Raw genomic sequence first — 17,034 nt, forward strand, 5'->3', positions numbered from 1 at the left:
GCCCATAAAATTCAGATACTTCCAATAATCAGCTTCTGATTTTGACTTCTTTTATTTTTGATGAATTTGAAGTTTTTTATTCTTTGTTTTTAGCCACCAAGAGAAAGAAGTTTGCTATGCAGCTGGTCACTTGAGTGGAGCTATTTTGCCACAAAATTCAATTAAAAAGTTAGTGGACAAGCAAGTGTTAAATTATATAAAATTAAATAATGCCATCTGTTTCCAAGTTCATATATAAAATCCGTATGATTGGCATTGGTTTAAAATTATTTAATGTGCCTTTCTGTCAGTTAAAATAACACAGTTGTTACTATAGTATGGATAGCAAAAGAACCCAGAAATAAAAGTTACTGTTGATGGTTTAGAGCAACAAAGCTCAGACTGTGAGGCTATGTAGAGCTCTTCCTTTCTGAAAGATGTCACACCTGTAGCCCAAAGCAGATTCTAACATCACTGTAACGCTTACAGCGTGCTGCTTAGTGCCTGTGTAAAGTACATGTGTAGCTGTTGCTGTAGTAATTGGTCATTCTTCCAGTGAGTTGTTCATGGGTTTGGGAGGTTTGTTTGTTTGTCTATTTATTGAGCTTATTCACCAGCCAGCTTAGTACTCATAAATTTTGCTGCATAATCTGCCTACTGTAAATTTGCTATTGATAATTTTTCCTCTTAGAACTTATTTTTAAGTTTGTAAATTAACAACTTTTATCTCTCCAGGTATTTTGAAAAGAAAATCTTAACACTAGATTAAAATTTTCTTCTGCTTTAATAGTAGTGCTATCTATCAAGAGAATGGGAGAAGAAATTTAAGATTTAAAAATTAAAGAAAGGAATGTACAAATGCTTTATACTCTGCCCCAGAGAAAATAGAAGTCTAAATAAATAAAAGATAAGGCCTATGCCTCTTGATGAAAATGCAGAAAATGACCAGCTTTCTAAAGTGGATTTTTTAGTGTGGTGTTAATACTTAATTAATTTAAAAAATACGTTTATTGCAAAGACTTTTAAGTTCTTCAGAGAAAGTAATTTCTCGGCTCTACATGCAGCATTCTCTTGGTTTTGTACATAATGCTCATTCTTAAAATTTATGAAAGCAGTTGTTTCTGCAAGTCATGTGGGAAAAAGCCTTGAAATTTTACTACTTTTTTTCTAGGTAGCAATTACAGTGAAAAATGTGATGTCTTCAGCTGGGGTATTATCCTTTGGGAAGTGATAACACGTCGGAAACCCTTTGATGAAATCGGTGGCCCAGCTTTTCGCATCATGTGGGCTGTTCATAACGGTTTGTGAAAATTTTTTCTTCAATATATTTTGTATATTTCCTACTTAGAAATTGTTTCTCCCTCAAAGATGACCATTTACTAAATGCTAAATATACTAATCCCTTATACTAAAATATACAATTCCTTATTTATCCCTTCCTACCCTCTTCCCCCCTGGTAACCCATAAGTTCATAATGAACATAAAATATTCAATTTGGCTTTTCAGAAGGTGTAGTTCCCCCTTTATGATAATACAATGTTAACCTAAAGAACAAAAAAAGTACTGTTATTCTTCCTAAAGAAATCTTACAAGATAGATGAAGTAAATACTGCTTTGGAAATAAATATTAAAAAAATTAAAGCTTGCACCATTCTTTGGGTAAATATATTGTTTTCCCCCCTCCTTTCAATTGTAGGTACTCGACCACCACTGATCAAAAATTTACCCAAGCCCATTGAGAGCCTGATGACGCGTTGTTGGTCTAAAGATCCTTCTCAGCGCCCTTCAATGGAGGAAATTGTGAAAATAATGACTCACTTGATGCGGGTATAATCCTTCTTTTGAGGAGCTTTGGGCTTAAGGGGATTTTATATATACTGAGTTTTAATGGGATTTTAAAGTAAAAGAGCATTATTATTATTTTTTGCTTTATACCTTTCTGTATTTTCCACATTAGAATGACTGTTCATTACTCACATAATCAGAGGAGGAAACATTATTTTGAAAAAAAAAATCTAATTCTTTATAATGAAAAGATGGCCTAATTCTTTATAATGAAAAGATGGCTAGACAAGGTTTCTTCCTCCTGCTTAGCTTAGTAGAAAAATGTGTTTGTTTCTCGACCTGTTGCTTTATCTGTAAAGTAAGAAAAATTGAATTAGATAATCTTTAAACCTTTACAGGACTTAGGTATTTTATGACTCAAACATTTGCTAACCTAAATTTTAAATTTTCTCTAGTACAGATTTTCATCAACCAGTCATTCATGTAATGCAACAGAGAGGTTGCTTTCCCAGATACATTTATTTAAGTGATTTTTACCTTTCGCATTTCATGACATACTTTCAGCTTTTCCATGACATACTTTCAGCTTTTCATTTGCCATTAAAAAGTTAAACTTCCTTCTAGGATCTGTAGAATTTTGGAATTTAGAAGAACCATTTTAAATGATTTTCACAATTTCCTAGTCTGTAAATCAAAACACTTTAAAAATTATTTGAATAATTTCAGCCCTCTGGTTTTTAGTACACTAACAAAGTCTATCTAGTGGTACCTTGACTTTAAAAAGTTTACGTACTTATGTAAGTGCCTGAATTTCAGAATAAGTTGCTAAGTAGAAGAATCTTTCAATCTTCTTAAATATAGGTTAAGTGATTTCCTTAATAGCCAAAGATTTAGTTTATTCATTCTATTGAAAATAATTTAGGCAAACCAGCTTGAACTAATTTGATCAAAGCTTAACATTATATGTGGGTACTAGCTGCATTTAGAATCATAGGACCTAAAGATATGTTTGTAAGAAAACAACTTAGTCTCCATAGTCAGATACCTTAAAACTTTGGATTATATAAATTGTTCAAATTTTAATTATGTTTATATGTGCTTTGTCTAATTTGAGGGAAAAAATATTTTTAATTCTAATTTTTGTCCAGCAAATATTTCAAATATTTTATCTCCAGTTCATAGAGGGACATTCATAATCTGTCCTTTATATTTAAAGTCTTAGTTCTAACAATTATAGAATGGCGTACTGTCTCCATTTTCAGACTAAGTCATTTCAGCAATTTATAGGTTTATATCACTGCTATGAAAACATGAATCTGTTTCATATAGTTATGAGGAAATCTATTGTATTTCATATGTTTCATATAGTTACGAGGAAATCTATTGTATTTCATATGTTCCTCGAAAGAAGTATTTGCAGTTTTCTTCAAGACCATCTAGGCTCTGTGTAAAATAGATACTTAATTGCATGGCATTGATCACAGTTGAAATTCAGAAGAGTAGCCCATTGTCACAACCTTAGATACCTACAATTTCAGTGTATGCCTTACTGAAAATAAAGCAGCATCTTTGCTCCATTCAAATCCCAACAGGGAAATAATTCAAATGTACTCTTCATATTAATTTTCACAGGATTCAATCTGTATTAAAGAAATTTTAAATTATTATTTACTTTTTTATATATAGTACTTTCCAGGAGCTGATGAGCCATTACAATACCCTTGTCAATATTCAGATGAAGGACAGAGCAATTCTGCCACCAGTACAGGTAAATGGATATATTGAAACAGTAATAACCTGAATTTTTTGTGTCTCTATTCCCATGAAATTATAATCAAGAGGCAATGAAAGATATCCCCATTTGCATTCTAATTTCTTCATTTAGTATGACTGAGTGCAGTTTGAATTTCCAGAGGCATCATTCTTCATGCAGTTACACAGATTAAAGAGGTACTGAAGATCTGCTTCCAGGTCTTGAAATTTTTACAGTTATATATAAAAACACTGGATATTATATTGCTGTGAATGTCATTGCTAATTTGAAAAACAGTTCTTGTACAGATACTGCTAGATCAAATAGTATTAGAAATTATTGTAAATATATGTAGAGCACAACATATTTCCTTATCATGAACACCTTACTTTAAATTATTGTAAAAAATATATGTATATAAATGTAAAACAATGTATTTCTCTATCATGTACACCCTACTTTTTGGTCTTTGTAGAGGAATCTACAGAGACTCTTATTTAAGAAGCTTTGTTTTAGTTTGAGTTTCTCAGTTCCATAGTTTGCAGTCATCAAAAACATAATAGAAATAATACTGTAACTTACAAAAATTTTACTTCTCAAAATAAGCATTTTATAATTAATTTAACTAAAACTAAAAGGCATATGTGTACATGTACACATATACTTATACTTAAAATTTTGTTTTTACTGGTCTATTTCCCCTACGTCAAATGTAATTATATTTATTTTAAGGGTTTTTTTTACTATTTGGCTAGTTATTCCCAAATTCCAATTTTACTAAAAATCTTTTTGAGTTGCTCTTAATTTTAAAGTGAACTTTTCTAAAAACCTGGCTCTCCACTCCTCACTCTCAGCCGACCTGCTTTACTGTTTTCTCTGTGATCAGAAGATAGCTGCCGCAAGCTCCCCCACCCCACCCGCCCTCCTGCCTGTATCTGCCCCTCTGCTCTGCGCTCCCTTCTGTTACTATGGCTGAAGCATCCGTGCTCCTAGCCAAAGGCAAGCTTGTCTACTTGTGTATCATATCCCATCTGCTCTTCCCAGCAATTTTAGCCGTTCTACTGGTGTCATTCCCAGAGCATATATACAGTGGTTCCCCCTTGTCCACAGTTTTACTTCTTGCAGTTTCAGTTACCCCAGTCAGCTGCAGTCCAAAAATATTGAATGGAAAATTCCAGAAATAAATAATTTTTAAATTGCCACCATCTTGAATAGACTGCTGAAATGTCATTCCATCCTGCCTGGGACATGGGTCATCCCTTTGTCCAGTATATCTTGCCTGTTTGTCAGTTAACGTAGCCCTCTTGATTGTTAGATCGACTATCTCGGTATTGCAATGCTTGTGTTCAAGTGACCCTTATTTTACTTAATAATGTCCCTGACGTGGAAGAGTAGTGATGCTGGCAGTTTGAATATGCCAAAGAGAAGCCGTAAGGTGCTTCCTCTAAGTGAAAAGGTGAAAGTTCTTTAATAAGGAAAGAAAAAAAATCGTATGCTGAGGTTGCTAAGATCTCCAGTAAAAGTGAATCTTCTATCCATGAAATTGTGAAGAAGAAAAAAGAAATTTGTGCTAGTTTTGCTGTCACACCTCAGACTGCAAAAGTTATAGCCACAGTGCAGGATAAGTGCTTAGTTACATGGATAAGGTAGTAAGTTTGTACCATAAGGTATTTTGAGAGAGAGAGACCATATTCTTGTAACTCTTATTACTGTTTATTGTTATAATTATTCTATTTTATTGTTAGTTGTTGTTGTCAGTCTCTTCATGTGCCTTATTTTTAAATTTAACTTTATCATAGGTATGTAAGTATAAGAAAAAACACAGTATGTAAGGGTTGGGTACTATCCAAGATTTTAGGCACCCACTGGGGATCTTGGAACATACCCCCCATTGGTGGCACTGCTGTAGTCGTATTTGCATTCTCTAGCTTCTCTCTTTCCATTCTCTCTTGTGCCCTCTCCACTTAGGCTTTTATTATACCGCTACTCCAGAATTGCTCCTGTCAGGGTCACCAGTTTTCTTCATATTACTAAGTCTAAATGAATGATTTTCAGTTCTCATCTTTTTTGATTCTCAGTGACATTTGACACAGTTCATTACTCTCTACTTCTTTCAGCGCTTTGAGTTGGTCTCCAGGATACAATACTAGCCTGTGTTTCATCGTATATCTCTGGTCACTTGTTCTCTTGGATTCCTATGCTGGTTATTCCTCATCTTCCCAACCTATAAATGTCAGAGTGCTGGGGGCTCAGTCATGTGGCCTCTTTGCTTATCTGTCTAAACTCATTTCCTTGATAATCTCATCCAGTGTCGTGACTTTATATACCATATATTTCCAGTGTTTTGCTCTATCCCAGACCTGAACTCCACACTCATATATCCAACTACTTGCTTGATATCTAGTAGGAACTCAAAAGTACCATTTTCCAAATTAAGCTCCCTCCAAATTCATTCCTTCCATGTTCTTCCCCATCTTGATTAATAGCTATTCCATTCTACTAGCTCAGGCTAAGAATCTTAAAGTCATCCTTGACTGTTAGAAGACTGTATAGGTATTTTGGTTCCCTTTTTGTGTTATCCTTAATTTTCATTTAAAATGGGTTTGTTTGGGTACCTTCTTTAGCTTGAAAAGTTATTTTATTTCTGTTCATGTCTTACTAGTTTAGAAAAGAATTTAAGTTACATTTTATTGAATGAAGCATTTGTATCACTCCCAACCTATAGTCATAAATGTTTCTGCTTTCCTAGGCTCGTTTATGGACATCGCTTCTACAAATACCAGTAATAAAAGTGACACTAACATGGAGCAAGTTCCTGCCACAAATGATACTATTAAACGCTTAGAATCAAAATTGTTGAAAAACCAGGCAAAACAACAGGTTTGTTTTGTTATTAAAAGTAAAGTCGGAAAGGAAAAAAAAAAAGTAAAATCATGTGGTAACCTTACCAGTAGTCATGAACTAGTATACTAACGTTACACTGATAAGTGAATTATTTGCCATCTTCTAGTTTACAAATCCTGAATCTTGTTCCTAAAGCAGACATATAAGCTTAAGAGTAGAGAGATCCTCCTTTATTACCAGCAGTCACATTGTTTTCCCTTCTGATAATTGCTGCCTTTGCCACCTGTGCAGCTCCCGCCTTCTGATGAGCCCTAACTTGAATGGCTGATGGTTGCCAATGTAAAATGAATATTTCTCAGCTGTACTACCTGGTTAAAGGAGCTGTTCTGCATCTTTCATATTGTCCAAATTTATTATATTTTTGCTATTATTGATTTTAAAATATTTTAAGGAGTGATTTTATTCATCTTGCCTGAGATACTTAGTTTACTAATAAGGGGGGCATTTAACCCTCAGCTCTAGTGACCAACTCCTAAAGGCCAGTACCTGCAGCTGCTTCTCCCTTACCCCTGGAGCTTCCTCTCCCTGAAAACTTTCCTTTTCTTCCAGAACAGAAAGCCTAAGAATCCTAGTTGGTATATCTTCCTCCTAGGCTATCCAGGATTTTTCAGTATAAAGAGCTTTAGTAATTCAAATTGACCTGTATCTTTAACAGAGTGAATCTGGACGTTTAAGCTTGGGAGCTTCCCGTGGGAGCAGCGTAGAGAGCTTGCCCCCAACCTCCGAAGGCAAGAGGATGAGTGCTGACATGTCTGAAATAGAAGCCAGGATTGCTGCAACCACAGGTAAAATGGAAATCAAAGCCTGCAGGGGAGTGAAAATGGTCATTTCAGTTGTTTCCGTAGAAGGAGTTTCTGTGTGTGTCTGTGTGTCCTAAATTTTTTTTAAACAGGAAGTTGGTTTACAACATACTTCTTAAGCTTCTAGTGATAATTTATACATTTATCTCAAATTCCAAATAAGGAAAGTATGACTTTTGAAATTATTTGGATTATAAAATATACCTTCCTAACTACAGATTTTATCAAATGTAATTCAACTCAAACATGAGCTGAAAAATCTAAGTGAGAAATGGAAATTTTGCCAAAACCAGGACATTTTGGAGGATTTTGAGTGATTCTACTAGAATTTACAGAACTCAAGTAATAGGAAATACTTTGTTTTGAAATTAGCAGAAAAATGTACTCCAGCTCCAAATATGATATGGCCTTACTGTCTGCTGTCCCTCCTTTCAGTGGCAAAAATAGCTAAGTTTGTGATTAATTTTTTAATTGTAAAATTAAAGATCACAGTAATTTTATTTGATCTTGAAAAAGCTAGCATTTATATTCCATTTTGTCAGTACTTAAAATGATTAATTATGGAAAGATTAGTCAGCACAAAAATAATTATAAATGTTTTGTTACCTGAGTGAACTTCTAACCTTCTTTTCTAACCAGGTTCATTTGGTAATGCTGGTTTAATTTGCTTTCTTTCTGACTGCCCCAGGGGTGAAGGGGAACTGATTATAAAAACATTTCTATTGTGGAAAATGTTGGAATGGAAACAAACAAAAAAACCAATCTCTCATAATTGTCCCACTCAGAGATAAACACACATTTTTGTGTATTTACCTCTAGTCTTTTAACTATATATGTTATATAAGTATATTTCCAAGTGTATTAGTATATATGTATTTTTTTAACTTAGCTAACCAGGTTTGTGTTTTGTTTTTTTTTTTTAGGTCTTTTTGGTTTTTTCTAAGTAGAATGTTCTCATTTTGTGTGAAGCTCTTTTTGGAAAGTTGTCCAGAGGACCATCATAACTCTAGTTGTCTTCAACTAATCATGATCGCTTATTTTACCAGTTAGCATTAGAATCAGATATTACAGAATATCCAAAATAACAGTGTCCTTAACACATGAGCTTTATTTTTCACACACGTATGAATCTGGAGGTAGGCTCCATGATCATTACTAACTGGGTTTCTTCTGTCTCTCTGTGTCACAGTCCCTACTGTGTGGCTTTTATCCTCAAGGTTACTTTGTGCTGCATAGTGACTATTACAGTTCCAATCATCACATCCATAATCGAAGCATCAGGAAGAAGAATTAGGGGAAGGGCACATGCCCAAGCTCTCTCAAGGAGCTTTCCCAGAAGTCCATCTTAACAACTTCCACATAGATGTCATTGGCCATAGTAATATGGTCAGGTGGCTACATGTAGCTCCAAAGGAAGGAGAGATCTGCATTCTTTTATCTGGGAACATTGCTGTCCTGAGTAAAGTTGGGTTCTGTTGGTAAGAAAGAAGGGAAGAGTAGCGATTGGCTGGTAACTAGCAGTCTCTGCCACATGGATGAGTCTTCAGAAACAGTCAAGTTGAATGGAGGTCACCAGCCACTGTGAAGCCTTCCCGGCCTCGATGAGTCAAGTGTTTCTGTGGAATGAGGGAGTCACAGTGTAGTGTCAGATGAACAGTGTAACAGGAACACACTCTCACACTTCAGGAGCCTTTTTCATTTCTGGGATATCATTCATGTTAGACCTGCCAAATAGTGATTGCCACCCTCAAACAGGAAATACTCTGTAAGGTTATAGTAATAATTTCATATCCGCTAGCATCAATATTTAGTCAGGTACTGGTTTATAATTATTCTTTACAGAAGTGATATTTCACTAGATTAAAGATAACCACACACATTTAAATTACCCTGTCCTTTCTCTGCCTAAACGTAAAACAGATAGTTGAACATCTGTTGGTGAATTGTCTTACTTTGAGAGGTTTGTGATTTTCCAGCCCTTCAGTACTATTCAGGTTTAGCAGGAATGTTCCCTAAACTTTGGAAACTACAGTAAATATTCATTTTACCAGAAGTATGTTTAGATATTTATAATATCATATACATTTCATACTTTGATTCAACAATTATCATTTAATCACTGAATTTTACTTTATAGTACACTTCAAGAAGTACCTAACTTGACTATATATTCCTGTTAGTTTAATTAAAACAAATATGGCAGCTTCTTTCTTTTTAACTTACTTACTTCCCGCTTTCATCCTAGCCCTTCATTGCGTATCAGTGGTTTCACTTAGGTAGATTATTTCAGTGAACATGTTTGAAATTTAGCTTTCTCATTACTCTGCAGCTTTGTTTGTCTCTGTCTTTTTTTTTCCTGCTAATTAAAGCTAGTATATGAAACCTCTTGTATCGGCAGTTGTTTGCTCGTTAATCACGCCTTTTCTGAGCATGGATGAAGTTAGATAGTTCTGCATGTCGTTCTGCATGAAGTGTTATTAACATAATTATTTGAAAAGTATGCTGTTTTTGTTCAACGTTTTCTGTGTTACTGTTTGTTGTTGTTTGCATGTATACTGTATGTATGTGTTTTTGCAGCCTATTCCAAGCCTAAACCGGGCCACCGTAAAACTGCTTCATTTGGCAACATTCTGGATGTCCCTGAGATCGTCATATCAGGTATCATAGACCACTTGAGTTGGTCTAATAGCTGTGGAACCGGAATAATGATCCCTGGTACTTAAAAAATGCTTCTTGCTCCAATTTGATAGAACATGAAAGTAGATACCTTGCATGCAGACATTAGGAAGACAGATTGAAAACTATATACGTTTAACTACACTGAAGTGGCCTTGGCCGGAAACCTCAGATCTCCAAACTGAGGATAAAGTAGAAGGTAAAGTAAACCTTTTCATGGAAGGGAGCATACCAGCCCAGAAGTCCACCAACTTCCTCTCATCTTTTAAGTGAGCAGAAGAGCTGATCCCAGACCTTCTTTGCACCCAGCAGAAAGAGGAAACAACTTTTAAAAAATATTTGTTGTCCTTGGCTCCTTTCCTTCCTTAGATACTACTTTTGGGGCTCCCTCTAGGCTTTCTATCCCAGCCTCTTTCTGTTGGTAGCAAGTGAAATTTGAAATTGAGAAAAGAGAGTTTCTTAATGCTATTTTGCCTTAACCTAGGAAACAGAAACAAAGTAAAACTAAATGAGATTTGCTGTTTTGCATGGTATCTTGCCAAAGAATTATGGTCAATTCTGATTCCTGAGTATTATCAGGAGAATCTTCTTGCGGATGACATGTTTTTATACCTAACTCACACATGGTACTTCAGTGTCTCGTATTGGTGAATTGCTATTATTTCTTAAGGTGATCATTTCATAGATGAATCTAAGTCACTACTTTGATAGAAACTTAAATAGCCTATGTGACCTTCAGTATTGATTAGTATATGTTGTCAAAATTATCGTTTACCCTTTTGCTTTAGGTTTTCCTCTACCTCTTCCTCTAAAATTTTGATAAGGAAGTATAGTTTTCCCCTGCACACAATCATGAGCGTGATTAGGTGAATGCTCCAGCACTTTGTACTTTGCCTGTGATTGTGCTTTTAGCATAGTGTCATATCTGAATAACTAGTGGTTCTTTTCTACTCTAGTAAAGTGAAACCTGGGGATAGAGACCATGTCTTTGTTATTTATCATTGATGGAATCAGCAGTATCTGGCTCAATGCCTCACACATAGTGTTTAATGAATGTGTGCTGATTATATAAATGAATGGACTATTATTGAGCTCCTGCAACTAGGACCTAGGATATATATAAAATCTGTATATTATAGGTATGTATAAAATACAAGTTATACAGTTCTTAGGGGCCATTTGATCTATACAAAACCATTTTATTTTTAGAGTAATTGTTATTCTGGTTATCAGAATGGTTTATTTTATAACATTTTTACCTCTGCTGTTTAGAGAATAGCTTTAACCCATTCCTCACATACTAATTTTATTTATTGAGTCATAGTCTACTTTCAAAATTAGCAAAGTTCTTGAGATCATTTTATCTGCATGCTGAAAGTTACTAAGTTTAAGGAAATAGTATTGTGACTAAAGAAATGGCAACATTTAAACATTCATACTCCTGAGCTGTGATTATCTTAAATGTTTGAAGGAATCAGGAAAGTTTAGGCAAATCACACTATAATCTTAATCCAGGTCTTATGGGTAAGTATTAAGAACAGACACACACACACACGTAGTGGGTGAAGTAGCCAGTACTGTAGAAGATAATGAGGAAGAGAAAGAGGAGGAAGAATAATAGTCTCAATGGTTCTCAACAAGGGTGAATTTGTCCCCCAGGGGACACTTGGCAACATCTGGAGACATTTTTAATTGTCAAAACTAGTAGGTGCTACTGGCATATGGAGGACAGTAGCCAAGGATGCTGCTCAACATCCTGCAATGTACTGGGCAGCCTCCCACAGCCAAGAATCATCCAGCCTGAAACATCAGCATTGCCAAGGCTGAAAAATGCTGGTTAGATGCTCTGTAAAATAGTTTAAAGCACATCATCTTAATTGACCTTTATAACAATCTTATAACTAGTTTATCAGATAAAATTATAGCCATTTTACAGATTAAAAACTTAGATCTGATGATGCTGAATGGTTTTCCAAGAGTCACACAGCCAGGATCCCATCCTAGATCTTCTGATGCCGAATTACATCCATTTTCTCTTGTTTTGTTTAAATCAGAAAAGTTAGAGTAATTCTGCCTCGCTTCTCCTTCGGGTTCACACTAAATTAAAGAGAGCTCTCCAGCTAGGAGACCAACCCTCTTTTATGAATTGGATCCTTATGGAGTCAGGAACACTTAATTCTGCTCCTAATTGCCAGAGTAATGATGCTGTTCGAATGGAAATAGTGTTCAGAAATACATTTTATTAAATATTTTTGTTGTTTTTTTCCCCCAGATAGCCAAATGCTAAGCTAATCAGTTTTACTTTAATAAAAGAATGCAAGTGCTGCAATTGAAACAATTGGATATAAAAGCCAAACATTAGTTTGTTCTTAGGTTGTATTTTTAAATTAAACACAAAAATATAACCTATGCTTTGGGAATATCTCAAATGTGTTACATGGCCATTTTAGTTATAAAGGATGTGAAATTTAATTCCCCAAATTTCTTAATACTGTCTAGAATTTTTTTCCTTTAAGTCAATTTTGTACAAGTTCTGTGTTATTACCAGATACTTCTTGATATATCCAAACTGGTATTAATTAGCACTGGATCCCAGTTGTCAGCATTTTTTAAATACAGCTATATTTTTTTTATCTTATCTGCTACAGATAAGTAGTTTCAATAATACTTTCCTTTGGCCAACATACTAAGTCTAATGTACCTCTTGGAATGAGCTGCCACTTATTAGTAAGAGTGCTTCTTTAAGCATCACCTAAATTTTTATGTGTACTTACTGGGAATGTACAGATGTATCTTTTCTGAAATGTTTGTTGCTTCTAGCATTTTTAAAAACCTTACCAAGTTTAAAAAATTTTTAAATACACACTATTACTCTAATGAACTTTTCAAAATACATTTTTATAATGACTTAAATGCCTAACTTGGTCATACATCAACAAATTCAGATCTTGTTTTTTCCTTGTTCTTCAACACTGTTGTATAGTGTTTCATCATTCAAATGAGAAAGAACAAGCAACTTATGGCTGACAACAATTTCATCAGTTTAGTAGTCTCTCAGGTCATGCAGAAGTGGACATTTAATACTTCAGGGCTTCCTATGGATCAAACTACACAGTTTTTTATACCCCTCCTGCTTAACTGGCTCTGAAGAGGTACTGGCAAACTGCAGTATGGATAACCCTCCTTTCTACTCCCTCCTGCCCACAAAGGGTGGCTTTGGATCAATCTGGCTTCCTTCCCCGCCAAGCAAGATACATAATTAAGAGCAAATTACCAATGGAGTATGACATTTTGCTAACTTCATTTTTGGAGAAGATCCTGCTAAATAGCACTGTGCTACCTAAGCAAAGTAAATGTAAATGTGGAAGTTTCTTGCCCAGAATTTAAACCATTTGATCTACAATTTTCTAATTCGTTTGTTTATTGAACATTGTAAGCAGATAAATTGGAATGGACTTTGAGGAAAGGAAATAGGCTTTCTTAAATGTTTTCCATTAAAACTTAGAGTTTTAAAAGTATAATCCTTTTCTCCTTTTCAGCCAGTACATTTTAATTTGTGTTACTTTTATTTGAAGACAAGAGGATGGGTGGCAGATTATTGGATTGCTTTAAATTTTTCTAATTTTTTTTCCCTTTAAGAATATGGATTTTTATCTATTTGATTCTTTTACTTGGATTTTTCTTGACTTTTCTACATTTTGTTTTTGTTACTATCCAAGCTTCCAATGATAAATTTTTCCCCCATCTTTATCTCAAATTCTTAAATGAAATAGGGATTATGAATTGTGAAACTATGTAATACATTCTGATAATAACATTTGATATGATGTTAGAAGAATACCTAAATTTTACATTTCTTTTAAAATTTCACATATCAGAGGTAAAGTTTCCAAAACAGGGGGAACAACCTTTTCTAGTTCAAAGCATAGTAGTCAAAGAAAACAAATTTTGTCCATGGCTCTAGTAATCAAAGGGAGATCAGCAGTCCTGCTCTGAAGTCCTTGTGTAAAGAGTTACAGCACTTAAGGAAGTCAAGTGTGATTATAATACATTTTGAAATCCACTGGAAAAACGTACTGTCAAATGCATATATATATATACCACCTGCAAAACATTTAATTAAAACATCAGTCTTCCATACTTTTTCCCTCTTTATTGTGAAGATCCTTGTACATAGTTTATATCAGATTGATTGCTATTATGAAATGAAATAAATTTCCAACATAATTTGCAAAAGTAAATTTTTGCAAATACTGATGTTGTGTGACTATTGTAATTATATTATAAATAATGTCTTTTTAAAAATTGTAGTTTTGTAGCATATTTATATTTAGATAGTTTTTATTAATACTACTATAATATGATTGGTATGTTCTGAATTTCTTTTTTAGTTCAGACTAAATTATAATAGTTGGTTTCATTTTAAACCCTTGAAAATTTTCTCGTTTATTTGAGAGATAAGCATTGCCTTAATGTGCTTCTGTTTGAGAACCTTGAGCAGTGGTACTTTGGTACACCTTTTGTTGTTATTTCTAAGCCTAAATTAACATGGCATAACATTTAAGAGTGATAGAATGCTTTGAGCAAAGAGGGTTTTCTGTCTTACGTACTATTCTTAAGGATATGATAAAGAAGATTGAATATGCAAGTGTTTTGAGTCAACCTTATTAAAATATATAAAATATTCTTGCCCAAGTCCTTGAATTTAATTAATACATATTGTTTGTAATATCATTCTTAAAGGTGAAAAGAAACTTTAGGAGTCCTTATGATTTCAGTTAAATTTAGATCTCTTTGAGAAAAATTTAAAGAATATTCATTCTCTTTTAATTTCAGTCAGGTACATTTAGCTCTATTATATATTGGTTATTTACCAAAAGTATAATAAGTAGTTAAGTAGAGTATGGGAAGGTCCAAACATAGTATTTAACAAACAGTAAATGGATAGCTAGGTTTCTATGTGCTGTTGTCCTGTGTCAGAATCTTCAGATACCTTGGGTAATTGGCAGACAGATGGGGAGTGGTGGGGAGGGGTGAGAACTTGTGTTCTCTGGAGGCTGAGATGCTGTTCAGAGACCCCTGTGCCCTAATTTGCTTTTCTCATCAGGACTGAAATATAACCTTCTAATACTATATTTGGTTCAAGAACCAGTAGATACTACTTGTGAACATTTCTTTAACTGAACTGTAGAGTACATAAATTATTAGCATAATTTTTCGCCCTGAAGTGCAGTGCCACTATGAAGAGACCATGAGTTAGAAAGAATTGAGCTTGTCTAGATCTGCAACTTCCTGCCCTTCACAGATAGTGTCATTAACAGCTGTAAAATTTTGTGTAGGGATGCTGAGTCCCAAGGAAGACTCCACTGAGGTAATATTATACCTGCTTCTGCCAAGTGCTTCTGCCACCTCACCTTCAATACAATTCTGTATTCGTGGATAATTAAACAAGAAAGTGCTTCTGACCTTGCAGTGAATATTAGGTCATTTTTTCCACTGTATTGTAGTCTATCGAGATCACTTTTTTTAATCAAAATAATTGAACTGTAACCTAACAAAGCTTGTTTATTAGAAAGGAAAACTCATGAATAATAATGGCTTTCCTTTGGTAGGGGGAAAAGAAAACCTACCCTGAAGGGGCCCTTAAGAAGTAAGCCAGAATTGTTGAAATTAGTAAAGGAATATGAAACTTGTGGCAGCCTAAATGAGAACATACGTTTTAACATTACATATTCAGTTTACCATGAAGCAGTAGTAAAATACAGTGTATAGCGCTGTGTGGATTTTTTAAATCTTGTATATTCTAAGCACAAGAATAGTGCGCCATTATTTTTAATATTCAAAACTTACGAATATCAAAATTTCCAACATTTTGGTTAAGAGACGTCTCCAGGAAAATGTAGTGTTGATTTTTACACGAAGAGAGTCTTCAGGAAGTTTGGAACAGAAAAATATAAGTAGTTAAACTAAGGACACCGGTAAGAAAAACCACAGGAATGACTGTCTGGGACCTAAGCCAGCAGTCTCTGGAGGAACTCTGTGATGACTTTCAAATAACCTGCTCAGGAAATCAGTTGTACTTTAAAAGGGCAGTTTGTTGAAGAGATGAATTTAGTTTTAGTGTTGTAAAAACAATCAACCTATAAGTTGCTATACCAACCACCCTTTTGTGGGGAGGGAGGAAAAGAGGTAAGATGGGCTAAGGGATGTAGTATATCCCTTTTGTTCTTCCTTAGGAAAGTTATTCTTAAAAATATCTTGTGTTGCCTATCCAAAGTCATGAACGTTCCAGAATTCATTGCAGAACAAAATACTCAGGACGTCATTTACAGGTTTCATATTCCTTGATTAGGCATCTGTTGACAGTTATATTGTCCCTCGTTTCTACTTTTTGTTCCTTTTTACTACCATGTGTAATATAGGTATGCACATATCAAAGAACCATGAAAAAGTATAAATTGAGCTTCTCAATTAGTATATAGTTACCAGAAAATTCAGAATCAGTCTAAATTTGCTGAGCACACACCCAGTAATTTTAACTTGCAAAAATAAGAGCTTGATGTTTTTTTCCCATTCATATTTCTAAGTTTTGACTTAAAACAATATTGGAGCAACAAGTATTTGTTGATTGCAATCCTTTTTTGCTTTGTCTGAACTGTTTGCCAGATGGTTTCTGCCATGGTTATGCTACTTAAAATGCCTACTATTGCTTGCTTTGACTCATGCTGTAGCTTGAAGATTTCTATATTTTATGGCATTTGTTAACTGTCGGCTCTCCTTTACCCTACTTAGAAGTTTTTATTCCCCTTTCCTCCTACTCCCATCTAGATTTGAGTTTATTTTTGTTGTTATTGCAATGGTGATGTAATGATTTTTAGACACATGTGCTGGGTGGTTCCCCACATTCACAAATGTTGCTAATCTGAAAAAAGAATTCCAGACACTTTTACAAGCCTGTCTCATCTAAGCTAATTTTAGAATGATTGTGTTGAATGAAATGTGCCTAAAATTGCTTATTAGTCATGGTGGTGGGGATCCTTTTTGTCCTCAGGAAACAGGGATAGTAATAAAAGTTTTCACATAAATATCTTTAGTGTACCCAGTTTGATAAATGTGCAATTTGTTATGTCAATTTG

At 34.3% G+C, this 17,034-nt stretch overlaps 1 protein-coding gene across 5 annotated transcripts in view; it reads left to right on the plus strand.

Annotated features, from left to right (window-relative positions):
- The window catches only part of MAP3K7 (mitogen-activated protein kinase kinase kinase 7), a 64,796-nt gene that overhangs the window by 23,603 nt on the left and 24,159 nt on the right, over positions 1-17,034 (plus strand). For 4 of the 5 annotated variants that reach the window (XM_010987685.3, XM_064486850.1, XM_031456045.2 and 1 more), the window contains 6 exons: positions 1,151-1,279; positions 1,677-1,807; positions 3,452-3,533; positions 6,268-6,398; positions 7,078-7,207; positions 9,800-9,880. In XM_010987685.3, coding sequence (XP_010985987.1) covers positions 1,151-1,279; positions 1,677-1,807; positions 3,452-3,533; positions 6,268-6,398; positions 7,078-7,207; positions 9,800-9,880 — 684 coding nt within the window. The remainder of the gene's footprint in view (positions 1-1,150; positions 1,280-1,676; positions 1,808-3,451; positions 3,534-6,267; positions 6,399-7,077; positions 7,208-9,799; positions 9,881-17,034) is intronic. The other variant, XM_010987686.3, reaches the window with a different exon arrangement.

This window comes from Camelus dromedarius, chromosome 6 (genome assembly GCF_036321535.1).
Source record: "Camelus dromedarius isolate mCamDro1 chromosome 6, mCamDro1.pat, whole genome shotgun sequence".
In the NCBI taxonomy this organism is placed as follows: domain Eukaryota; kingdom Metazoa; phylum Chordata; class Mammalia; order Artiodactyla; family Camelidae; genus Camelus; species Camelus dromedarius.